This window comes from Capricornis sumatraensis, chromosome 5, assembly GCF_032405125.1.
Source record: "Capricornis sumatraensis isolate serow.1 chromosome 5, serow.2, whole genome shotgun sequence".
In the NCBI taxonomy this organism is placed as follows: Eukaryota; Metazoa; Chordata; class Mammalia; order Artiodactyla; family Bovidae; genus Capricornis; species Capricornis sumatraensis.
This window is the reverse complement of record NC_091073.1, coordinates 49,470,397-49,497,628: the sequence shown is the minus strand read 5'-3', so window position 1 is coordinate 49,497,628 and position 27,232 is coordinate 49,470,397. Positions and strand designations below refer to the sequence as shown.

General features: G+C 41.8%; 1 protein-coding gene across 2 annotated transcripts in view; it reads left to right on the top strand.

The window, feature by feature from the left end:
- The first annotated feature begins 1,687 nt into the window (after positions 1–1,687).
- The window catches only part of SLC26A5 (solute carrier family 26 member 5), a 36,492-nt gene continuing 10,947 nt past the window's right edge, over positions 1,688–27,232 (top strand). Inside the window, exons 1-12 of one of the 2 annotated variants that reach the window (XM_068972334.1) lie at positions 1,688–1,839; positions 4,074–4,213; positions 7,869–7,979; positions 9,051–9,217; positions 9,768–9,932; positions 15,489–15,641; positions 18,149–18,231; positions 23,099–23,246; positions 24,153–24,266; positions 25,247–25,324; positions 26,007–26,102; positions 26,300–26,406. In XM_068972334.1, coding sequence (XP_068828435.1) covers positions 1,688–1,839; positions 4,074–4,213; positions 7,869–7,979; positions 9,051–9,217; positions 9,768–9,932; positions 15,489–15,641; positions 18,149–18,231; positions 23,099–23,246; positions 24,153–24,266; positions 25,247–25,324; positions 26,007–26,102; positions 26,300–26,406 — 1,514 coding nt within the window. The remainder of the gene's footprint in view (positions 1,840–4,073; positions 4,214–7,868; positions 7,980–9,050; positions 9,218–9,767; positions 9,933–15,488; positions 15,642–18,148; positions 18,232–23,098; positions 23,247–24,152; positions 24,267–25,246; positions 25,325–26,006; positions 26,103–26,299; positions 26,407–27,232) is intronic. The other variant, XM_068972335.1, reaches the window with a different exon arrangement.

Below are 27,232 nucleotides of genomic sequence, written 5' to 3'. Positions count from 1 at the left end.
GCAGAATCCTCTTTCGTCAGGCTTATCTTTTCATATCATCAGTACTGATACTTGGTTGCATTTGCTGCTAGAATTCCTCTTTATTCTAGACTTTTAAATTTTCAACCTCCTTGGACCTAGGCTTTTGTTTTGTGTGATGTTTTCTGGTTGGTCACACAAACATGATTTAAATTTGAGTGTAATTTCAGTTTGATGAATATTGAACTTTTCATCATGACCAAATTGTATTGATCAGCATCAGTAATCCAGCACCCACCTGCAGTTACCACACTGGCACCTAACCATTAACTCATGCTAACCCTAGGGAGGGAACTGTCAACCCACTCCAGTATTCTTGCCTGGGAAATCCCATAGACAGAGGAGCCTGGTGGGCTACAGTCTGTGGGGTCACAAAGAGTCAAACCTAACTGAAGCGACTAAGCATAAGCATGCTAACCCCCAGCTCCTCTGCCCTTTACTTCCTTCACTGGGGACTCATGGCCTTGGTTGTTGTACACTTATTTTTTATTATAAAATATATCTTTCAAATTTACAACTGCAAAGAATCATGTACCAACCTCAATCACCAGTTTACTTACCACATAACTTAGTCAAATCTTAACATTTTGCTCTATTTGCGCCAGTTCTTTTTTACAAACTAAACATTGCAGATACTGTCAGTTGAAGCTCCTTTCTGTTCCCCTTCTCTCCAGAAGTGACACCATCCTGATCTTAGTGTTTATCATTGTCATGCATGCTTTTATACATTTACTACATATATGTGTGCACATAAACAAAATATATAATTGCTTTGTAAGTTTTTTAAACTTTCAGTAATTGCATTCTTGAAGTACCCATCTGTGCCTTACACTTTTATTGAAAATTATGTTTTTGAGGTTTATGATGATGATGTATATAGATTTAGTTCATTTATTAAAATTACTGTGTAGTGTTTGATTTATGACTATTCAAAAATTTATGTAGACATTTAGGTTTTTTCTGATTTTTCACTGTCATAAAGCTGAAGTTAACATATTCCTCTGTGCAGAAGCATATTGGGTTTTTGTTCCTTAAACATTTCTTTTACTCATATGAGTAGTATTCATTATGTAGATAAGTAGATATATAGATGTAGGTATAGGAATATCAGTCATCCTAATAGTCTTACGCATATAAGCCTCAACTCTGAACCACAGAATAATGTAAGGAGTAACCATATGTGAGTACAGAATTGGGAAGGAGGCTAATGTACCTTCAATAAACTTGGAGTCAGTTTAAGGACTGGTCTTGCTCTTTTTTCTGTTTCTTTGACACATGAATTGTTAGAGTCAGCCTAATTCACTGTTTCGTTAATATTGACTTAGAGCCAATTGCTGCAATATTTGTGCACTGAATTTAATACAATCCTTTGTTTAAAGTATACACATTACCCACTAATTGCCCTGGGAAGAAATGTCATATGTTTCTTGTTGACCTTAATTTCCTTCCATTTATTTGTGCCTACTCTGTCCAGATCACTAGGTTTGGTGCTCTGGGTATTCAAAGATGAAAAAGTCATTAGAGAACTTACAAGAAGACTGCCAGAAAGAGATGGCAGGAGACAATCATCTGTAAGATTTTGGCATCTGAAATAGAGTTTTTATTTTATTTCTTAGTGACACTCAGGAAATGCTTATCTCCTGCTGTTGATGAATAATTTCAGAGTACTATGGATCATGCTGAAGAAAATGAAATCCTTGGAGCAACCCACCGGTACTATGTGGAAAGACCTATCTTTAGCCATCCAGTCCTCCAAGAAAGATTGCACAAGAAGGACAAGGTTTCGGATTCCATCGGGGATAAGCTGAAACAGGCATTCACGTATGTTCTTTCAGCCTGTTTCCTTCATTCTGTCATTCAGTTACAAGAGAAGCAAGGTCCAGTGTACAAAGAGAATCTGTGATGTGGAGGAAAAAGCAAATGATGAGCACTCGTGATTTGCAGAGCTGTCCACATGGTTCATTCAGATGTCCACATCTACATTCAGTGGTAGATATTTGATGGAACACAAGCTTTATTATGCATTTCACCATTTGAAATTCCAACTATGCCTTATGTCATATAAAGGTTTATATAAACAATCCACTTTTCAGTTCTCCACACACCTTTAAAATATCCACTGCTTTCAGTGACTGTGAAGCTGGGAGATCCCAGCCAGGAGAAGGACATAGGATCTCATTGTCTTCCTAACCTGTCAACTCTCCTCCAAAGCCCCCCAGTAAAATGGCTTGATCCTTCCCCCTACTGAAAAAATATCCACCTCTTCTATTTCAGGAATGTTCCAACCACTGTAGTCTTTTTCCTGCTTCTACTCTATGTATGAATCTATGAATGTAAGTCCCCAACAATCTATGAATGTGAGTCCCCAGCTGAAGCTATCAAAGACATTCAGTGTCTTGTGACTCTTCATTTTGAAAGCACGGATACAGTAATGTGGCAGGCCTGAGACTGATAATACCTTGGTGCCCGATTGCACACCTCATTGTGCAAACTATCTGATTGCTGCCTCCTGAACCACTGAGACCACAGCTCCTGTGCTGTGTTCATTTAAGCTTCGCAGTGACTCTGTGCTCTAGATATGACATCATGAGAGGTTAAAAATACATACACTGGAGTCAAGACTACCTGAGTTTTAATCCTAATCCCAAGCACCTATCAGCTGTGCACTGGTTTCTTCCTCTGAAAAATGGGAATAGTAATAGTGTTTACATCACTGGGTTACTGGGGTTAAAAATCTATTAATTTATGCACATGCAAGGCACATGGAAAGCACTATATATATGTAGCTATTATTAATATCTCAGTTTTCTAAACAGGGAGACTGCTATCAAATCTAGTTTGTTTTACTCAGATTCATTGCTCTTGTCATAGCTGCCTTACATTTTTGCTTCTAATATCTTTACACATCTAATTACCGAGTACTTTTAATCACTAAAGACACTATATGAAATACCATGCATGGGCTTCCTAGGTGGCACTAGTGGTAAAGAACCCACCTGCCAATGCAGGAGATGCAATAGACTCAAGTTCGATCCCTGGGTAGGGAAGATCCCCTGGAGAAGTGCATGGCAACCCACACCAGTATTCATGGACAATCTGGAGAATCTCATGGACAGAGGAGCCTGGTGGGCTTCAGTCCATGGGGTCCCAAAGAGTCAGACACGACTGAGCGACTAACACTTCACAATAATGCATTATCCTTTTAAGTGGAATAAATTGCTTCCTTGTCACCAAGAGGACTTGAGACTGTCACAGTGGTAATGGAATTCATCTGTCTATACTCTTACAGGCATCGACCAGCAAGAGGACTGGCCAAAGCCCATGATATAGTCTCTGTATCAAAGTTAATTAAAACATCCAGGGATTAAATACAATGCCTTGATTTTATTACCATGGTGTTCCACCTAACCAAGACAACCAGGCATAGACTCAGCTACAGTAACAGACGGTGTTTTGAGTTTACCTAATCAAAGACCCTAAAACATTGAACACATGTTTATAAAGCTCATAATACCTGTGTGAATTCCTTTCATTTTATAAGGGAAAACTTAGATATATTTGTATGGCTGAGTCTCTTTGCTGTTCACCTGAAACTATCACACATTGTTAATCGGTTATACCCCAATACAAAATAAAAATGTTTTTGGAAAAAAAGAAAAGGGAAAACTAAGTGGGTAGGTGCTGGTCAGTGTTTCCATAATCAAAAGTTAACTCAGTGGGTAAGTACTTCCCATACTTTATATCAACACAGAAAGCACATTAAAGATTTCACCTATTGAAATAATGGCTTCTGGGATATCTCAACTATTTTGAAGCCAACTTTTTCTTATTTTTCATGGTCAGTTGTGGAGCATTCGAGTGGAGCCAATTCAGATGTTCCTATTTTCTAAAAAAATAATAAGCAGCTGTTCTCTCTGACCTCCGCAGAATAGAAAAATCATTCTCATCACCAGTCTGAATTTTTCCTTTTTGTTCCAAAATATAAGGAAGGGAAAATGCCTTGATGTGAATTCTACGGAAATGGTTCTCATTTATCTATTTCTTTGTCCTTCCAGATGTACTCCTAAGAAAATACGAAATATCATTTACATGTTCCTCCCCATAACCAAGTGGTTGCCCGCATACAAATTCAAGGAGTATGTGTTAGGTGACTTGGTCTCAGGCATAAGCACAGGGGTGCTGCAGCTTCCTCAAGGTCAGTAGAATATATTTCTTTTTTTTCTTCCTCTGATATCATCTCAAACAATTGTGTTAAGTTTGTTCTGTTTAATTTCATCATGATTTTAAATTAATAATTTTTATCACATTGTTCTAGCACCTTTTCCTGTCTAGAGCAATTCTTCAGAAACATTTTACCCTTTAAAAGCCTCAGAGCTTTTAGTTGCAGAATATGGTGATACATTTACAGATCAATACATTTAGGAACTGGTGGGGCATTGCCTTTCCTTTGCTAAATTAATTTCTAACTCCATGAACATGTTGTTAGGGGCTGTCCTTGAATCAACTATACTCCATTTTTAAAACAAGGTTCTTGACTAAGTCCATATCTAATTATAAGGTCCCATGATATACTGAATTCCTCTGCAGTTGTATAATTTTATAGAGATACAAGAATTTAAGAAAATGCTCATTGATTTATTCATCTGTTCACACGTGTGTAACCTGGCCCTCCCTGTCTTCATGGAACTAACTATCCAGTTAGGGAGAGAAGCATGAAATAAATAAAAATACACATAAGTGTGTATGTACAAATGGTGGTAAACACTATGAAAGAAGATACAGGGCACTCTGACATGATAATAATATGGGGACCTAATTTAAGTAGGTAAGTCACAGAACCCCATTAAGAAAGTGAGATTGACCAGTATTGCAATAGGACCTAAGTAGGGACTGGAAGTACTTGGCAGGGCAGCAGCCACCTTACTACATTTTATATCATATGGACCCTTGTGCATATGCATTTAAATCTTACACTGTGGTAAAGGAATTTTTTTTACAGTGCTGCAATAAAATTGGATTATTTAGCTCTGTTCTTGTCTGATATCTAAAAAATTAATATTTCATCCAAATAGGGGGAAAAATAAGGTGAGATTGAGCTGAGACCTGAAGGATGAGTAGGAGGCACATAAAGAATGAGAAGAAATACTTTTCAAGAAGAAGCAATAGCATGTGTGAAGGCAGTTAGCAGGAAAAGAATTGGGTGTTTGAAGAATTCTGAGACAGGCAGTGTGCTAGGAGTGTGGGGAGTGGGGGGCCAGTGGCTGGCCAGGTGGGCAGCAGCAGGTCTGCACAGCCTCGATAGGCTCTTTTGGGTTCCATTCTGAGTCCAGTGAAAGCTTGTCAGCTTGCTTTCCCCTGGGGTTTTTTTGTTTTGTTTTGTTTTTGCTGAGATCTCTGGGACTGTTGTGTGGGGAAGGGACTTGGTTGATGGGAGTGGCACCAGAATAAATGTAGGGAAACCAGTTAGAGGCAACAGTGACTCAGTGTAATCAAAAGGGGATAATGGCTTGACAAGCCTCTAGGTTCAGCTCAGTTCAGTCGCTTAGTCGTGTCCGACTCTTTGCAACCCCATGAATCGCAGCATACCAAGCCTCCCTGTCCATCACCAACTCCCGGAGTTCACTCAAACTCATGTCCATCGAGTCAGTGATGCCATCCAGCCATCTCATCCTCTGTTGTCCCCTTTTCCTCCTACCCCCAATCCCTCCCAGCATCAAAGTCTTTTCCAATGAGTCAACTCTTCGCATGAGGTGGCCAAAGTAATGGAGTTTCAGCTTTAGCATCATTCCTTCCAAAGAAATCCCAGGGCTGATCTCCTTCAGAATGGACTGGCTGGATCTCCTTGCAGTCCAAGGGACTCTCAAGAGTCTTCTCCAACACCACAGTTCAAAAGCAGCAATTCTTCGGTGCTCAGTTTTCTTCACAGTCCAACTCTCACATCCATCCATGACCACAGGAAAAACCATAGCCTTGACTAGACGGACCTTAGTCGGCAAAGTAGTGTCTCTGCTTTTCAATATGCTATCTAGGTTGGTCATAACTTTTCTTCCAAGGAGTAAGCGTCTTTTAATTTCATGGCTGCAATCACCATCTGCAGTGATTTTGGAGCCCAAAACAATAAAGTCTGACACTGTTTCCACTGTTTCCCCATCTATTTCCCATGAAGTGATGGGACCAGATGCCCTGATCCTCATTTTCTGAATGTTGAGCTTGAAGCCAACTTTTTCACTCTCCTCTTTCACTTCATCAACAGGCTTTTTAGTTCCTCTTTGCTTTCTGCCATAAGGGTGGTCTCATCTGCATATCTGAGGTTATTGATATTTCTCCCGGCAGTCTTGATTCCAGCTTGTGCTTCTTCCAGTCCAGTGTTTCTCATGATGTACTCTGCATAGAAGTTAAATAAGCAGGGTGACAATATACAGCATTGACATAGTCCTTTTCCTATTTGGAGCCTCTAGGTTAGCTGGCTGGAAAAACTATTCCCTCTCCAGTTTCCTGAAAACTAATTACCAAATGATAAATTAAGAAAAAAAATTCCTCAGTGATCAGTTAGTTGGATTTTCAATTTGCCAAGTAACTGAGTTGTTGAATCTATTAAATCTGTTAAACAAAGTTTTAAATCAGGTTTAGGACCATTCTCCATAACCATTTTAGCACCAGAGGACAGAGAAAGGGACATATTTGAAGGCAGAGGTGAGGGTGAGGGAAGGAGCAAAAGTAAACTCAGCATCTGAAGTGGGAAACAGGATCTTGACTGACGTTCAGTCAAGTTGGACTGACAGAGCTTCAGGAAATGGCTGCAGTGAGCACACATAGACAAATGCTTCAGAGAAATTCTAGGATTTTGCATACTTGTGTTTTCACTGAAATGCCATTCTGCAGCTTTTTTGGAGCTTCTTCCATTTTGATAAAGATGGTAGGTGTAAAACTGGAAAGAGTTGGAAACATACATGCTGTGTTTTATAGGTAAAATCAGCAGGACTGGCTGTTGGATTGATTTGGAGGAGAATGAAGAAGCTGGGCATGTGAGGGACAAGGAGACTGACATTAGATTAGGAATGAGAATTTTCTAGAGAAAGGCGAAAAAGCTGTATGCATTTACCCTCCACCTAATGTCAAGGAAGGAAAGAAGGACTGCAACAGAACCACTTGGAGCACTGGACACGTGTCCCTTGAAGTTTGTGGGCACTATTGCGGGAAAAGTGAATCTACAGGTGGAATGGTGTGAACCACCTAGAACAGCAGAATGTGGCCTGCACTTGCAAAGTTTCCTGGGGCTAAAGCACTATGGGGTGCTTTGGGAGGTAAACGGGCTTGGCTCTTTTGAAAGTAACCTGCCCAAGAAGACTGCCAACAGCATAAGCAGCTGCCAGCAGAAAGAACCTGGAAGAGGTGTAAGACCTGGAACGTGGAAGGGGCCAAGATTAGAGGGAAGGGTGTTACATCTGCCAGAGAATGCTACACTGGGAGTTCCTCATTGGAAAGGGGTCTCCAGAGAACCCTCAAAGCACCCCACTGGAGAAACAGCCGGCCTTTGGGAATTAACAGCAGATTACAGCTGTGCCAGTCAAGTAAGACTTTCTGCCCATATCTAATTTGGGAAAGATTAAAGCAGAAAAAATCTACTCCTGGTGAAGAGGGAATGACAAGGAAAACTGTCTCAGCCTGGACTCTCTGAGCACAAATACAAGATTCTGTGTAGGCGTGGGACAGAAGCGTGGGCACGCTGAGACACATCAGCTTAAATTAACATGGTTTGCATTTGTTCATCATAAAGAACCAGGAGAGGAATACACAGAGCCCGCTGTTTTCTAATGATCTCCCATTTCTGTTTGGTCTTAATCCCACAGGTTTAGCCTTTGCAATGTTGGCAGCTGTGCCTCCAGTGTTTGGCCTATACTCTTCATTTTACCCCGTTATCATGTATTGTTTTTTTGGAACTTCCCGACACGTATCCATAGGTAAACCTTATAGTTGATGTTTTACTACCTTTCCTTTTGGATTTCCCAGCTTTGCAATGTGCTGAAGAAATAGCATGTTTGTTATTAGGAGATCAAACTTTTGTTACTGTATGCCCAATAGGTGCTTTTAAAAAATACACTCTCTCTCAAGATTTCTAGAATTAATAGCTTTCTTATAATATGGGCATAGTAGAAAAAGACAGTTTTCTTGTCTAAAAAGACAAGAGATCTGTGATGTAAGTATTTCAGTTCATAATACAATTTCCTTGCATCTGTGTTTTCTTTTTATTTATTAATGATACTTCAAGTTCCTATAGCTATGCATACATTGCATTTGCATCTTATTTTAGACCCTGAATTGTACATGGTTTCTCTTTAGTGTATTCAGGATCAGGTTTATATGGGTTTCATAATAGTGTTGGTGCTGCCTGAGGGTGCTACCAGCCAACACACACACACACACACACACATCTCAGATGTTCATTGCTAAGTAACAAACATGCCCAAAATTTAGCAGCTAAAAGCAATCATTTGATTATCTCTCATAGTTTCTGTGGGTCAGGATTTGGGAAGGGCTCAACTGGACGGTTTTGGCTCAGCATCTCTCAAGCTCCAGGTGGGAGCTGGAGCCAGAGCAGCTACAGGAGGTGGGTCTCCCTCTCCCTCTCCCTCTATTCTTACCTCTCACCCCACCCTCTCTCCATTGGGGTCCTTTCTGGGGTTTTCTCATACACAGGGTTGAAGCTCAAGCAGGCAGCACAGCTCTCAGGCAGAAGTCATACCATCTTGTGTTACGTAGCCTCATAGGTCACACAGTATCACTTCTGCTGCATTTTCTTGGTTACTAGCATGCCGCAAGCCCACCCAGATTCAAGGAGAGAGGAATTAGGCCACCTCTTCATGGGAAAATGTCAAAGTTCTAGAAGAGTGTATGGAATGGAAGATTCTGTCACTGTGCAGTGCTATTTCAGTGAGGATTTATTGGCCTCACCTGTCTCTCCTGGGATACTGGCAACAATCGTATCAGATATGCTGCAAATCATTTCTCTGATTAATGCTTCATTATTTCAGGTCCATTTGCAGTTATTAGCCTGATGATAGGCGGTGTGGCTGTTCGATTAGTACCGGATGATATAGTCATTCCAGGAGGAGTAAATGCAACCAACGGGACAGAGGCGAGAGATGCCTTGAGAGTAAAAGTCGCCATGTCTGTGACCTTACTTTCAGGAATCATTCAGGTAAGACTCACAGATGTGGAAATAAGCTCTCATTTGCTCATTTAATATATACCTTTCGAGCACTCCTGGTTGGTCGTGAGCAGGGTCAGCCAGCAAAACTCCAGAGCTTAGGGTTTGTAGCTCAAGAATGCCAGTCCCACTGCATGCTTTACGCAAACTGATATAGAGTAGGAACTAGCTAGCTTCTGTTGGGTACTTTAGAGGCTCTAAAAGCAAGACTAACTTGAAGCAGGGTGGGTTGGTAATGGGAAAAGGCATTTCTTATCTGCCTGGAAGGAGCAAGCAATGACATGACTAAGTGTGCCCCCACTTCTGAGGGACAGGGAGCATAAAAAGGGTGCCCAGTGCTTCGTGGGGCTCCAGGCCCCTCCAAATGTTGTTGTTTTCTGAAGAACCACTGACTGATTTGTTAGCTACTTACCTGCTATAGATACAAATTTGTAGTGTTAGAAAGTGGTCCAGAAAAAACTTTGGGATGTTTTCCGTTGGATTTAACTTCCTTATCTATCATGTGATTTATTTGTCTCTTTGTCATTAAAAAAAAAAAAAGTTTTGCCTAGGTGTCTGTAGATTTGGATTTGTGGCCATATATCTCACGGAGCCCCTGGTCCGTGGGTTTACCACTGCTGCAGCTGTGCATGTCTTCACCTCCATGTTAAAATACCTGTTTGGAGTTAAAACAAAGCGGTACAGTGGGATCTTTTCAGTGGTGTATGTAAGTAAGCAACGTCCCAACTTACTGGTACTTGTTTCCCTTCTTTATTTTTCCTCCTTCTTTCCCCTATCTCAAGGCTCACTTTGCTTATTTCTAAGAATTTCAGTAGAATGGAGAAGATTTAGTCATTCTAAGGCTTTTCTGAGAAGAGCATTACAAGGGGAATTAAATCTTAAAGTTTCATTTCATTAATATGTGATACTACCTACCTCACAAGAAATTTTTTGTCAGGTCTTTATTTGGTGGCCACAACTTTAGCCTAATTAGCTCCAGAGACAGCTTTTTCATAAGATCAGATTAGGTTCTCTTTGGGAAAGTGAAAGTGAAAGTTGCTTATTCGTGTCTGACTCTGCAACCCCATGGACAGTAGCCCACTAGGCTCCTCTGCCCGTGGAATTTTCCAGGCAACAATACCAGAGTGGGTTGGCATATCCTCCTCCAGAGGATCTTCCCAACCCAGGATTGAACCTATGTCTCTTATGTTCTCCTGCATTACAAGCAGGTTCTTTACCATCTGAGAAGGTAAAGACTACCTTCAGGGAAGGTGACTACCACCAGGGAAGTCAATTTAAAGTCATTCTGGGATAACATCTCTCTCTTAAAAACTGCTTGCTCAAGCAGGTGAAAATTGGAAATCCATAAAGGATTAGACTAACACAACTAACCAGTTTAATCTAATATAATGTACATAGACCCTTCCACCCAACTAAGAGAAAATATAAATTACTTACAAGCATGTAGGTAACAATGGTAATAGTTGATCATGTTGAAAATGGTCACATACAGCTGACCACAACTTCTAAAAATTCAGTTTCACATGGTGCAATATAATTAGCGATTGATAACTAAAGATGGCTTAAACCCCCCATACATTTGGAAACTAAAAACATATTTCTAAGTAGCCCATGGATAAAGAGAAAATTATCAAATAATTAGAACCAAATGACAGTGGAACTGCTTCTTATCAAATGCTGCTAAAGATATTTTTGGAATGAAAGACCTATTTGGCCTTTGTAAGAATTCATGTGTCACACACTGTGTTAGGCAGAGCAGTGAGCTTACAGTTCAATAGGAAGACAAATGTATTAGTTGCTTAGTTGTGTCCGATTCTTTGCAACTCCATAGACTGTAGCCCACCAGGCTCCTCTGTCTATGGAATTCTCCAGGCAGGAATACAGGAGTGGATTGCCATTTTCATCTCCAAGGTATCTTCCTGACCCAGTGATTGAACCCAGGTCACCTGCATTGCAGGCAAGCTCTTTACCTTCTGAGCTATAGAGAAGTCCCCAGTACAATGGGAAGACAAATAGTAAATCTGAAAAATTGATGGTTTTGAACTGTGGTGTTGGAGAAGACTCTTGAGAGTCCCTTGGACTGCAAGGAGATCCAACCAGTCCATTTTGAAGGAGATCAGCCCTGGGATTTCTTTGGAAGCAATGATGCTAAAGCTGAAACTCCAGTACTTCGGCCACCTCATGCGAAGAGCTGACTCATTGGAAAAGACTCTGATGCTGAGAGGGATTGAGGGCAAGAGAAGGGGACGACAGAGGATGAGATGGCTGGATGGCATCACTGACTCGATGGACCTGAGTCTGAGTGAACTCTGGGCATTGGTGATGGACAGGGAGGCCTGGCGTGCTGCAATTCATGGGGTCGCAAAGAGTCAGACACGACTGAGTGACTGAACTGAACTGAATCACATAAATGGGCTGCCCAGGTGGCTCAGTGGTGAAGAATCCACCTTCTATTGCAGGAAATGCAGGTTTGATCCCTGAGTCAGGATGATCCCTTGGAGATGAAAATGGCAACCCACTCCAGTATTCCTGCCTGGAGAATTCCATGAACAGAGGAACCTGGCAGGCTACAGTCCATGGGGTCACAAAATGGTCAGACATGACTTAGCAACCAAAATAAGTCACATAAATGTGTAATTAAGCGTAAATTGTGTTAAGTGCTATGAAAGAAAAATCAGGCTGCTATGAAAATTGAATAGGGAAACCTTTAGATTAGGGATCTATAATTCATACACACAAGATGGCGGAGTAGAAGAATGTGCGCTCATCTTCTCCTGTGAGAACTCCAAAGCTACAACCGAAATCTGGTCAATACCGAAATCTGATTATTCTTTGCAACCAAAGATGAAGAAGTTCTATACAGTCAGCAAAATACAAGACCAGGAGCTGACTGTGGCTCAGATCATGAACTCACTGCAAAATTCAGACTTAAATTGAAGAAAATAGGGAAAACCACTAGACCATTCAGGTATGAATCCCTTATGATTATACAGAGGGAGTGACAAATAGATTCAAGGGATTAGATCTGATAGAGTGCCTGGAGAACTATGGATGGACAGAGGTTCCTGACATTGTACAGGAGACAGGGATCAAGATCATCCCCAAGAAAAAGAAATGCAAAAAGGTGGAATGGCTGTCTGTCGAGGCCTTACAAATAGCTGAGAAAAGAAGAGAAGCTAAAGGCAAAGGAGAAAAGGAAAGATATACCCATCTAAATTCTGAGTTTCAAAGAATAGCAAAGAGAGATACGAAAGCGTTTCTCAGTGATCAATGCAAAGAAAGAGAGGAAAACAATAGAAAGGGAAAGACTAGAGATCTCTTCAAGAAAATTAGAAATACCAAGGGAACATTTCATACAAAAATGGGCATAGTAAAGGACAGAAATGGTAGAAAGCAGAAGATATTAAGAAGAGGTGGCAAGAATACACAGAAGAACTATAGAAAAAAGAGTTTCATGACCCAGATAACCACGATAGTGTGATCACTCACCTCGAGCCAGACAAGTAGGCCTTACGAAGCATCGCTGGAGTGCTAAGTCATGTGGGCCTTAGGAAGAATCACTATGAGCAAAGCTACTGGAATTCCAGCTGAGCTATTTCAAATCCTAAAAGATGATGCTGTGAAAGTGCTGCACTCAGTATGCCACCAAATTTGGAAAACTCAGCAGTGGCCACAGGACTGGAAAAGTCCGTTTTCATTCCAATCCCAAAGAAAGGCAACGCCAAAGAATGTTCAAGCTACCACACAATTACACTCATCTCACATGGTAGCAAAGTAATGCTGAAAATTCCCCAAGTGAGGCTTCAACAGTATGTGAACTGTGGACTTCCAAATGTTCAAGCTGAATTTAGAAAAGCCAGAGGAACCAGAGATCAAATTGAAGGCATCCGTTGGATGATAGAAAAAGCAAGAGATTCCAGAAAAACATCTACTTCTGCTTTACTGACTATGCCAAAGCCTGTGTGTGGACAAGAAAATGTGGAAAATTCTTCAAGAGATGGGAATACCAGACCACATTACCTGCCTCTTGAGAAATCTGTATGCAGGTCAAGGACTTCCCTGGTGGCTCAGATGGTAAAAGCGTCTGTCTACAATGCTAGAGACCTGGGTTCAAGCCCTGGGTTGGGAAGATGCCCTGGAGAAGGAAATGGCAATCCACTCCAATACTTGCCTGGAAAATCCCATGGACAGAGGAGCCTGGTAGGCTACAGTCTATGGGGTTGCAAAGAATTGGACATGACAGAGTGACTTTACTTTCACTTTTCAAGAAGCAACAGTTAGAACCAGACATGGAACAACAAACTGGTTCCAAAATGGGAAAGGAGTACGTCAAGGCTATATATTGTCAACCTGCTTGTTTAAGTTATATGCAGAGTACATCATGAGAAACGCTGGGCTGAAAGAAGCACAAGCTGGAATCACGATTGCTGGGAGAAATATCAATAACATCAGATATGCAGATGAAACCACCCTTATGGCAGAAAACAAAGAAGAACTAAAGAGCTTCTTGATGAAAGTGAAGGAGGAGAGTGAAAATGCTGGCTTAAAACTCAACACTCAAAAAACAATGATCATGGCATGTTGTCCCATCACTTCATGGCAGATAGATGGGGAAACAATGGAAACAGTCAGAGATTTTATTTTGGGGCTCCAAAATCACTGCATGTGGTGACTGGAGCCATGAAATTAAAAGACGCTTACTCCTTTGAAGAAAAGCTATGACCAACCTAGACAGCATATTAAAAAGCAGAGACATTACTTTGCCAACATAGATCTGTCTAGTCAAAGCTGTGATTTTTCCAGTAGTCATGTATGGATGTGAGAGTTGGACTATAAAGAAAGCTGAGTGCTGAAGAATTGATGCTTTTGAACTGCGGTGTTGGAGAAGACTCTTGAGAGTCCCTTGGACAGCAAAGAGATCCAACCAGTCCATCCTAAAGGAAATCAGTCCTGAATATTCATTGGAAGGACTGATGCTGAAGCTGAACCTTCATTATTTTGGCCACCTGATGCGAAAAACTGACTCATTGGAAAAGACCCTGATGCTAGGAAAGATTGAAGGCAGGAGGAGATGGGGACAACAGAGGATGAGATGGTTGGATGGCGTCACAACTCAATGGACATGAGTTTGAGCAAGCTCTTGGAGTTGGTGGTGGACAGGGAAGCCTGACATGCTGCAGTCCGTGGGGTCGAAAAGAGTCAGACATGACTAAGCGACTGAACTGACTGGCTGGCTAGATTAGGGATCTAGGAAAGTAGCTTTGAGGAAGTGACAATTAAATTGAGTGTTTCATTGATTAGAATGAAGTCCAGCTCTGGGTGTCCACGCATGCTCAGTCATATCCAACTCTTCATGACCCCATGGACTGTAGCCCACCAGGCTCCTCTGTCCATGGGATTTCCCAGGCAAGAATACTGAAGTGGATTGCTGTTTCCTTCTCCAGGGGATCTTCCCGAGCCAGGCATCCAACCCACAGCTCCTGCATCTCCTGCATTGGCAGGCAAATTCTTTACCACTGAGCCACTTGAGAAGCCTCCAACTGTGGGAATAGTTCCTAAATAACTAAATTCTTCATTTCCCATAATAGCTGGTAACATGCTTCTTACTCTGAGATTTCTCAAAGTGCCTTGTCACAAAGGAAGTAGGACAGAGAGGCACACCAGAGAATGCTCTAGGCGTTGATAGGAAAGGTTTGTAGTCTGGGCTTGGTGACCTGCCCAGGGTCCAGATGAGTACTGACTGCACGTGGGGTGCCGAGACTGCAGCCTTAGGAGACAATTAAGTGGCTTTCTTCTCTTAAGTTTCCTGGGCTTCTTTCTAAGTTTCAGCTACTCTCTTGCCTTCGAAGCTCACCTGATTCTTCTTTCATCTGCTAAAAATGATTTCTCCCACTTTCAGTTCCTAAAAGCGTTTCTGTGTATTTGCTTTCAGATTATTATGCTGATATAACCCATGGTCCTTTCCTAATGCTCAGGATTCAGCTTCATGGTGACTCTTCTGAATTTTACAATTCTACATTGAGACATTAGTGTAGCAAAAAACACTGTAATATATGATTGTTGGGTAGGTATTACAACTACAAAGTTGTATAGCTGGGTAAAAATGACTCCTAGTGGTGAAAGCTGCAAAGAGAGGGATTTCAGCCTGAGAGCTGTTAACTGGAAATGTCCACTACTGGGATGGCTAGTGTGAGTTAGAACACTAGACTGTCTATTCAGTGGCTATTGCTTGATGTAACATCCAGTGTTCACTGTGTTACAGAGTACAGTTGCTGTGTTGCAGAATGTTAAAAACCTCAACGTGTATTCCCTAGGCGTTGGGCTGATGGTTTTTGGTTTGCTGTTGGGTGGCAAGGAGTTTAATGAGAGATTTAAAGAGAAATTGCCAGCACCCATTCCTTTAGAGTTCTTTGCGGTAAGTCAACTTCCAGCCACATTCACCTAGCTGTTTCTGTGAAGGGTTTTGAAGTGGGACCGGGGAGAGAGAAGTTAGACCTTTTTTCCTCTCTGTTCCTCCAAGAGAAGGTTGGAGTTTGTCAAGGGGAACTTTTACAAATACAGTGACAAAAAAAGAAAAGCATTAAAACATAGGCATGGGTGACTTTCAAAATATAGATGAAGACTATCCACAAAAATGTGAATGTGAATTATCTGAGTGAAATTATGGAGATTTTTCTTTCTCAGAGTTTTTATTGTCTAATTGTTTCATAATTAATATGTAATACTTTAATGACTTGAAAAAACTAAGCTGTTTCTAGTGTAGAAAGAGCAAAAGACAAAGGTTCCCAAACTTTGTTAATTCTTGGCACTCGTAGGTCAAAAGAAATACCTAGCTAATAGTTCCATTTACTAAGTAACCAAGTCCAAACAATTTAATGTATATTTATGTCTAACTTAAGAACTGTTTGTAAAAATAATGCGTATAAATTGAAATAAAATGTTATTACATTCTTAAATAACCACAGCAATTTATTAATGAATTTGTGTGGCTTGTGGACACTGCACAACCCCTTGAACCTGGGAATCAGACACCACTACCCTCATTTCCTGTTCACTTTTGATTTTTGTATAGTACTTGTTTTCTAAATCACAGTGACCAAAGGCTTTGCAAACCTTTGGTATGACTGAAACCGCTGTAGTAGGAGCTAATGTGGAAACTGTGAGCTACTCAAATTAGAAGTTTGCATGGTATCTGACAGGTGTCCCTATTTCCCATGAAAGTCTCACAGACCCAGTGAGCTCTCCTTGGGACTCTGAGGCACTTTGGTGTATAGTTTGGGAACCCACAGGGGAAGAAATAAAAAGGATAGGTATCTGATCCAAATTTAGCAAGAAGTTCCAGCCCCAAAACCTACCAACTGGTATAGCTTACAAGGAAGCCAGGGCCTTTGATCCTCTTCCTTGCTTTCATCTCATCTACACACAAATAGGACTGTTTCTCATCATCTCAAGACCTGTTCTATCACTGGGGTTTGACACAGATTTCCTGTTTCCTCTTGGAGAACAACAGGAGGTTCTCAGCTCCTTTGCATGGCAAAGGAGAAGGACAGGCCCTAACCATGAAGTAAGTAAATAATGAAGACTGTTCTTCCTGGCCGAGGTTTCTAGCTCTGTCCACTTTCCAGATTCTCTTTAAAGTTTCCTTCATGTTTCCCGGAGCAATGGTTCTCCAGAATTCTTTCATTGTGATTATGGTGAACCTGTGTTTTTTTGGTTTTTGGTTTTGGGGTTTTTCACTTATTTGTGTGTTCCTCAGAACAAGGAAGAAGGAAGCCATGCTGGAAACTTGGGAACAGTATCTGCATGACTCCTTAAACATAAAATTTCTTTCTTATCATAAAATTGTTTGGGATTTCGTATTCTGTTTCAAAATGCATCTGTGTGTGTTGGTAGGAAGGCTGTGGTTTAAATTATTTACCACTGCATAAAGTTGATGCTCCAGAAACTTGAGCCATGTATATCCTGTGGATTTGAATTTGGGGGCACTCCCCCAGTTCAAGATGCACAACAGATGCAGTTAAGTGTGGCAGACATTACCACCAACAAAGAAGAAGCATTTCATCATGGGGCCAGAAGCAGCCATGCCCTTGACCTCGCAGGCTGCTGTGTCTGATCATGAGCTTCCTTCTTGTTGGTTCCCTGCAGCAGGCCCCTCCATGGGGGACTGGCTCCCTTCTCTGGCCACCCCTATTCCTGTGCTCCTACGTAACCCACTCGGAAAATTCTACAGGCAGTCGTTCTTTGGAATGAAGAAAGTTGCCATCTCTTTTGTTTTTTTCTCTTCTTGTAGCTCACTGAGGCTTTTACTTCACACACAGACTAAATCCAGAAAACCTTATATATAAGGACGCTCAGTGACAGGCGGTTTCGCTCTGACTCTGCCACAGACATGGGAGAAGACAGCCATGCTTCTGGAGGCGCTGGTGGGCACCTCTAACCACCTTGGTGCTGCTGTCCTAGAGACAGAGCCCACAGGATGCTGATCCACAACTGTAGACCCAAACTTGCCTTTTACAATGATACATGTCACTGTATCACCCTCACAAGACATATTTCCTGTCCTTTGTTTGTGCCACCTTGGCTGGAGCCTTAACTTACTTGCCCTAAATGCAAAGCCACCTCCTAGAAGGTTTTACGGCTTCTTTCTGTTTGTAGCCAACTAGCCAAATGCCTCAGGATGAAACAGAGCAAAGTAAAGAGGAAAGAATTCCAGGTCACAAGGAGACCGTAGAGTCCACTTTCATGTTGTGGAGAAGGGTCATTAGAAAAAGTTAGAAATGCTGGGAGCTAACTATAATTTTTCTTTTTAAAACTGAAAGTGTGAGAATAGATTTGGCTTGGCTAACAAGTTCTTTGAAGCTTATTTTTGTGATGTTTGAATGTTTATTTCTCAAAGTGCATTCAGGTTTGTGTCTCTTTCAGGTGGTTATGGGAACTGGCATTTCGGCTGGGTTTAACCTGCATGAATCGTACAATGTGGATGTCGTTGGCACACTTCCTCTGGGGTAGGAAAATAGTTATAAGTAACAGTATGACTTGAATAATCAGTGGATGGATATCTTATATCCCCTACTTTAGTATTCTTGAAATGAAAAATCATTTTCTCCTATATATCAAATAGCTAAGGGTTCGGGTTTGTTTTTTTTTTTTTTAGCTTGTGTATGTGTGGCAGAGGTTATTGTGGTAAAAATAATAATAATAACATAAAATTCACCATTTTAATCATTAAGTGCATAGTTCAGTATACTAAGTACAGTCACATTGTTGTGAAACAGATCTCCAGAACTTTTTCACCTTGCAAATCTGAAACTCTCTACTGTTAAACAATAACTCTCCATTCTGCTTTCCCTCCAGCCCCTACTTTCTAGCTCTATGAATCTGATTATTTTAGTACTCATAAGTGGAATCATATACTATTTGCCTTTTTTGTGACTGGCTTATATCATTTAGCATAATATCATCAAGGTTCATGTTATAGCATGTGACAGGATTCCCTTCCTCTTTAAAATGGAATAAAATTCCACAGTGTGTCTGTACCACACTTTGTTTATCCTCATTGATGGACATTTGGGTTCTTTCCACCTCTTAGCTATTGTGACTTATCCTGCTATGAGCATGACTATACAAATATCTCTTCAAGACCCTGTTTTTAGTTGTTTTGGGTATACACATAGAAGTGGCATTGCTAGATCATATGATAGTTCTAGTTTAATTTTTTGAGAACCTCCATTCTGTTTTCCATAACTGTTGCACCATTTTACAGTCCCACCAACAATGGTTTTTCTTTTTTTTTTTTCCTATATAGCACTTCAGTTCAGTTCAGTTCAGTCACTCAGTCGTGTCCAACTCTTTGCGACCCCATGAATCACAGCACGCCAGGCCTCCCTGTCCATCACCAACTCTCAGAGTTCACTCAGACTCACTTCCATCAAGTCCGTGATGCCATCCAGGCATCTCATCCTCTGTCGTCCCCTTCTTCTCCTGCCCCCAATCCCTCCCAGCATCAGAGTCTTTTCCAATGAGTCAGCTCTTCACATGAGGCAGCCGAAGTACTGGAGCTTCAGCTTTAGCATCATTCCACTTAGCAGTTTTTTATTAATAGATCTCTTCCTGGGTAGCATAGGAGTTAAAAGCAAAATGACCTAAATCTGGCCTGTCACCTACTAGCTCTGTGACCTTGGGCAAGTCACACACCATCTCAAATCCTCAGTTTCCTCCTCTGCCAAGCAAGCATGGTAATTAGTGACTTTCTGAGGGGCGGCTCTGAGACCTACGAGAAACAGTGCAGGTAGAGCAGTCCATGTAGTGCCTGGCACACAGGGCATGGTCTAGACACGTTAACTGAAAGCTCTGTGGCTCATTATTTCAACCAGTTTTCTTGCTTTAGACCACATGTTGCTGCTTTGCTTCATCTGTTTTTCTATCTAATTCTATATATTTTTTAATTTTACTATTATTTTTTATATTTAAAGGAGTAAGAGTGACTACGAGCCTCTCCTGGTCTCATCTGTCCCTCTCTGATCATCCCTGGTTCACTCTGTATCTCTCTGTGTGTCTCTCTGGCTTTTTGTCCCTGGTACCGTCTGTTTCTTGCCACCCTCTCCTCTCCTTGCAAAAGAACAGAATCAGACATTGGCCCAGATGTTGGATATTGAGAGAACCTGGCATATTCCATCAGGGCTTGCCCCAGGTACCAGCTAAGAATCTCCAGGGAAGCCCAGGGAAGAGGAGTTGCTCTCCAAGCCAAAGTTCATCCAGGGAGCAAGTGTTGAAGGAGGAAGCCTGCACTCAGCTTCAGTGAATTGCTATCATAAATGAGTTACTTATGATTCATTTAAAAGTATAACACAGTGATAATCCTTGCTCTTCTACTTGCACTTACAATTTTTTTAAGTACTTTTATACCCACCATGTCAATTGATGGCTCACAATAACACTGTTGATATGTGTTATCCTCACTTAACAGATTAAAAACTTCATTTATTCTCACTTATTCAGCTTATATTTATTGAATGCCTATTAGGTGCTAGGGACACAGCAGTTAAAAACAGAAGTGAACATGGAAGCAAAAAAGTCTTTGCTCTCATGGAGCTGATATTCTACTAGGAGAAATAGGCAATACATCAGTAGTGAGACATGCCATAAGACAGGGGAAGCCAGGTAAGAGACAGGAGGGGCTGAGGTTGCTCTTTTAGGTAGGGTGTCAGAGAAGGTGACATTTGAGAGATGTGAGTGCAGTTCGGTGAGTCCCAGTCTGGACTCAGAACTCAGTCTTCTGATACCCAGTTGTGTGATCTTTCCATTACCTCACACCTGGGTCACTAACATAGTTAGTCATGTGATAAACACGAGTCTTTGGATCCAATAGATAACCCTATTCAATAACTAATCACAAGTAACTTACATGGTGAATTTTCACACTTAGATTTCTCCTTTTTAAAATTCACATGCTGCCATAATTCCTACCTAATACCTTCCTTTCCCTATTGCATTATACCCAAATATGCTTTCCCTCTATTAGTAAAAGCTAAACCTTAAAAAAAAAAAAAAAAGTACCGTTTTGAAACTTGGCTTCCCAGAAACCTTATCTTTATGGAACTTTGCTCAAAACCAGGCAGGAAACCAATAATGCCTGTCTAACATCCTATCTATGTACAGTCATACCACTTCAGCGATATATGAGCCTCATTGCCAAACAACAGTGGTTTATTTGCTCACAGTTTTTCCATGTAGGTGAGGCTCAACTGAGTGTCTCACTAGGGGTCTCTCAGGCAGCCACAGACTCTAAAGGGATGACTGGGGCTGGAGGAACCAAGAGGACCTCTGTCTAACAGCTCAGCTGCAGTGGCTGGAACAGCTGAGGGCTAGCTGGCATCTTCTCTCCACACGGGTCTCCAGCAGGGTAGCCAGGGTCTCTGTGTGTCGGCTCAGGGCAACAGGACAGAAGAGCAGAAGCTGCCAAGTGGCTTACCGCACTCATCACTCCCACCACGTTCTGGTCAAAGCAAACCAAATGGCCAGCCTGGATTCAACTAGAGGGGAAACAGACGGCATCTAGATATGGGAGCAGCACACACATGTTAAGGGAGGAATTGTTAGTGATTGTATTTGAAAACACTGCTGTAACTACCACACTTAACCACACACACACACTTAAATACACAATACAGTGTCCAGAAATTGATAGATGACTGTTAAAAGATCCCATTCATGGCAATGTATCACGTTCCTTGGTTTACTTCTCTGAATTCACTGCTGCATGCATTCTTTTCTCATATTCCTATTCCTCAGACCCAAACCTGCCGCCATGCCTTCTCTCCTGATTAATACTCATGCAGCAAAGTTGCAGGGAAAGACAGTAAGTTCTGTAGTCAGACCTCTTGGGTCTGATTCCAGCTCTGTCTTCAGCAGATCACTTAACTCTGCAAATATCCATTTTTTTCACCTATACATTGGAATAATAATGACACCTGTTTAGAAGGGTTGTTGTAAGGACAAACTTGAGCTTAACACATACTAGGTTCCTTGCCTTTGCTCCCCTCCCTTTCCCTTACCCCAGAGCCTGAGACAACCCCTTCATCACTATGATATGACACAGCACGAGAAATAACATGGAGAGGCAGGTCCTTCACAGTTTTTGTTGAACTTGGTAGATGAGTCATTTGATCTTGGACAAATTGCTTGACCTCACTATGCCTCATCTGTAAAATGGGGATTATAATGGTGCCTAGCCCACAGTGCTATTAGAGATAGGTAAACACAGAACTTGGCACAAAAAGAAGCACCTAATAAATGACTATAAAAATATAATACTGTGCATCCATTAATTGATGTTATTATTTAGCCCAATGCCTTGAATTAGAGCAAGTGCCTTTGAAAACCTCTATTGCCCTTTCCCCCATACTGTTCCAGGGAATACTTATTCTGTTCTTTTAGGACAAAGGTTCCAAACTATAGGAATGGACCACAAAATTAGGTTCCCCATTAGGAAGCTCCAGGAGTCACATTTATGGCCCCTCCAGACTCCTAGGGTTCCCAGGTGAGACCCAAGAAGTATAATCTGCTGCTGCTCCTTTCCCATGTTAGAAACTCACCTAAAGGGATGCGGGGAAAAAGCAGAGTCCTTACATCAAATAGCAAGGGAGAGCAGTGAGTATCCCTGGTGTTGCCTGCTGCTGCTAAGTCGCTTCAGTCGTGTCCGACTCTGTGCGACCCCAGAGACGGCAGCCCACCAGGCTCCCCCATCCCTGGGATTCTCCAGGCAAGAACACTGGAGTGGGTTGCCATTTCCTTCTCCAATGCATGAAAGTGAAAAGTGAAAGTGAGGTCACTCAGTCACTGCGTCGTGTCTGACTCTTAGCGACCCCATGGACTGCAGCCTTCCAGGCTCCTCTGTCCATGGGATTTCCCAGGCAACAGTACTGGAGTGGGTTGCCATTGCCTTCTCCCTGGTGTTGCTTAGACAGTAGTAATTCTCCTATGCCTTGTCCAGCTCCCTCCTCACCTCAGTTTTGGTTTGAATGTCTTGTGGCATCTGAGCACTTCACTGACCCTCTCTTCTTCCTATTCTTGAGTCTTACTTACACCTGCCATACGGGGAGCTGTGAGGTATGGGGTTACTCCTTTTCTAAATAAAATGGCATTGGATCTCTGCTGATAACCCATTCAGGTTGAAAGCTGACACTCTGGGGATGGGGCCTGGAAAGAACCTGTGCTTCAAAGAGGGCCCTGCTTTTTGCTGAAACAAGTACCCAAGTGCTGATTACCTCATCTGCAGATAGTGCCCCTCCCCCCACTAAAATGCCCCCCTCTAGCTGCATGGTTTTTTCCAGTGGTCACAACACCCAGGTTAAAGTCGGCTTCACTTTTCAGGCTGCTACCTCCAGCCAATCCAGACACCAGCCTCTTCCACCTTGTGTACGTGGATGCCATTGCCATAGCCATCGTTGGATTCTCAGTCACCATCTCAATGGCCAAGACCTTGGCAAATAAGCATGGCTACCAGGTTGATGGCAATCAGGTAAAAATAATTAATTTCCTGCAGATGCTTCCTAGCAGTATGGTCATCTTACTCTACTGTGGGAGGCATTAAATCATCAGAACACTGAGGTACTGAATCCTACCTCACCTCATCAGTAGGTGAAATCTCCACTCTGAAGTTTACAGTTTGCCAAACTCCTCTAGGTGCTGTCCCTACTTTAAAGCTCACAGCTTGAGAATCTAATATTTTTCCAGAACCATTTTTACTCTACTCAGAAGCTTTCTCTTTGTTCATTAAACTTAGTGTTTATGATTCTTCACTCAAATATATTATTTGCTACCTTCTTTTATAAGATAGCTGCAGATAAATCATTTAATCTGAATACCATGAGGCATTAGTTTAGCTTGAAGTGTTACTGTAACACTGGGTAGTTCTAAGAGGAGACTAGATGTTCTATGTTTGTATGAGACACAGTGATCCAACTAGGAAGACCAGAAGTTGCCCTGAGATAAGGATTCACTCACTGGTCCAAAGAGGACACTGGCATGGGTTCCTGGATGAACAGGAGCCCAGGCATTTAAAAGATGCCAGTAGTCCTATCCACCAATAATTTTCTCTTAAACATCAAAAATATTTTGTCCCTGTTGCTGTAGTTTTCTTTAAAAAACAAAAATATTCATTGTGTAGAGAATGTGTTTAAGAACGAGGGGGCTAGGTGATGATCACAGCATTTATCTCTAACGCAATAAAAATTCAAAATGTTTTCCTCCCACCTTAAATTATGCAATAATTCCTATTTTGAATTCATGCTAAACAAATTTTTATATCTGGAAAGAGAATGAATAGACGGCCCGTACTGTTGAAGATGTCCATTAAATGGGTCATCATGCCTGTCTTCCTGAAAAATAACTAACCTCTTTTGTGCTTTCCTTCCATATGGAAAAGGAGCTCATTGCCCTGGGACTGTGCAATTCCATCGGCTCACTCTTCCAGACTTTTTCAATTTCATGCTCCTTGTCTCGAAGCCTTGTTCAGGAGGGAACCGGAGGGAAAACACAGGTGTGTATGCAGCTGGCCCCTAAGGTCTGGTGATTTGGGTGATAAACTAATCTCCTGATTGTATTCTGCCTGAAGATCCATGCTCCAGTGAGCTGTGTATGAATCAGAGAAAGGCATGGTTGGTTGAAGCAAATCGCAAGGAACTGAATCTACAGAAAAGGAGTATATTCGCCAGTCAAATCAAAAAAATTAACATTTCTGGCTATGAGTAAACTTCAAGGTTCAGACATAGGATGTTGTCATGAAAACCTGAGAGTGAGTGTGGGCAGATTGCCAGCCCCGTTCCATAGAACTTTCTGAAGTGATGGAAATGTTTGATATTTGTGCTCTCCAGTATGGCAGCCACTAGTCACATGGCCTTCTTGAACACTTGAAATGTGGCTAGTGCAACCAAGACCTGAATTTTTAATCTTATTTAATTTACTTTTTACAATTGAAATAACCACATGTGGCTACTGTAAATGGACAGTAAAGCCATGTCTGAACTCTTCTGGCCCCTGTGTGTCTTAGGTCTGCACCATATATGTCCTTTTCTCCACCACTGGCATGGGCATTTCATTCAGAGTATTTAAGCATTTCAGCTTTTGTTTAAAGGCTAAAAGACTTCCTGGTGGCTCAGCTGGTAAAGAGTCCGCCTGCAATGTGGTAGACCTGAGTTCAGTCCCTGGGTTAGGAAGATCACCCAGAGAAGGGAACAGCTACCCACTCCAGTATTCTAGCCAGGAGAATTTCATGGACTGTATAGTCCATGGGGTCACAAAGAGTCAGACATGACTGAGCGACTTTCACCTGAAGGCTGTAAGAGGAACCAAAACCTCAGAAATGGAGTGGGAAACAGTTACAGGTTTATGTAATGGTATGGATGACTTATGTGAAGCCATATCTTTCCATAGTGATTTTCAAGAGACTAAGAGGAACCTATGTCCCACTTCTCACTCAGGTCTCCTAAAAGCCCCTTCCATGTGTCTTTTCTCATCCAGCTTGCAGGTTGTTTGGCTTCATTAATGATTCTGCTGGTCATATTAGCCACTGGATTTCTCTTTGAATCACTACCTCAGGTGTGTACCCTGGACTTGGTGAGAGGTTTTTCCATGTGTAGAGATTTTGCAGTTTTACTAGTTGAAATTTTTGTGACTCTCTTGGATTTTTACTATAACCCTAGTAGGGTAGTAGCAAAAAGGGTCAACACTAGGGTCAATATCCTCTTCTACAATCTGCCAATACCTGGGACCTCCGGGAAGACTTCTCAATATCTCTGGTTCTGTTTCCTTATCTGCAAAGCAGAGGTTTGGGTTTGGCTTATCTCCAAGGTCCCTTCTCTCTGATCTTTTATGACCTTATACTGCTATTAAAAATTTGAGATGGCCTGCACTCATAAAACATTTAACCTAGTAGAACTTAGGAACGATATAGAGTATAAAACTCATGATGCAGGAAGACCATGGAGGAAATCATTCCTTGAGTACCATTTAATTCTAAACCTCTTGGCCACCATACAGGTTTGCTACTAGGATATAAACCTGGTTTTCCAGGGCCCGTTTTAGCTAACCAAGTCCTGAAAATCCAGATGTTCTTGGCTCCAAACATACCATCACTGCTGTGTAGGAAGTGAGCGGATAGAGGATGTGGGGAGGGCAGCAGGAGGACAGTGAGGAGCCAGCAAGGCCCCTGAGGACACAGTGTGTCCAGGGGGTCTCCGGACACAAGAGGGGAGGCATGTGTGGATGTGCTGTGTTTCAGGCTGTGCTGTCGGCCATTGTGATTGTCAACCTGAAAGGAATGTTTATGCAATTCTCAGATCTCCCCTTTTTCTGGAGAACCAGCAAAATAGAGCTGGTAAGTAACAAAGGTGATTGTTAGGTGAGTATGTCATAGCAACAGATGAATTGTTGCTGGTAAAAATGTGAGAAAGATAAGTTACTGTGGCCAGCTATTACATGCAGTATCCAGTTAAGCAAGGCTAAGTACTGTGTGTGTGTGACTCAGGAAGTTTTTCCCATGATTCTACCTAAAGCTCTCTGTCTTTTGTTTAGACCATCTGGCTTACCACTTTTGTTTCCTCCTTGTTCCTGGGACTGGACTATGGTTTGATTACTGCTGTGATCATCGCACTGCTGACTGTGATTTACAGAACACAGAGGTGAGAGCGCATATTGGCTTGGGTGTGTTTCCTGCCTGACACTTCAACAGTGACTTTAGATACAGACCAAAGCAGTAGATAAAACATGGCCCTTCCCTTCAAAAAGGCTTCACTCTCCTAAGAATGATAGATTCATGATGATGATGATGATGCTAATCATGGTAATGAAGTAATGGTGGCATTAAATTATTGTGGTTATGTGCCTGGCTCTGTGCCGAGATCCACGCTTTGTATCATTTCATCCTTATAGACTGATGACTGTTAGCATCCCCATTTCACAGATGTGGAAACAGGGGCCTAGACTGATTAAGATCATACAGCAAGTGGTAGACGATGATTCAAATATGAGTTTTTGTGAATCCAGAGGCTAATTCATAAAGAGCATTTTATAATCCATCTTCAAGAAATTGAAATGCATGATTATAAGTGCTTCAGTAACCATAAGCAAGGTACAGTGATAATAAACATTAAAAAATGGCCAGATAAAACCCAATCAGAGTTCAGAAAGACTTTCTTGCTCCTTGGGGTGATTAGAAAAGAAACAAGGAGTATTTAGACCTGAGGTTTATCAGTGCACTCCAGCTGGGTAGGAAGACCTTTTCCGCATCTGTCTGTTGAAATCCTCATACGCTAAGACCCCACTCAGCCAGCCAGAGAGCTCTCATCCTCCCCTGTATGCCCACAACAGTGCTTTGGTCCTCCAGCACCTCGCATGTCTCCAGGTTACTTGTGTTTTGTGTGGTCCATATGCTAAGTCATTTCAGTTACATCCAACTCTTTGCTACCCCGTGGACTGTAAATCTCCAGGCTACTCTGTACATGGGAT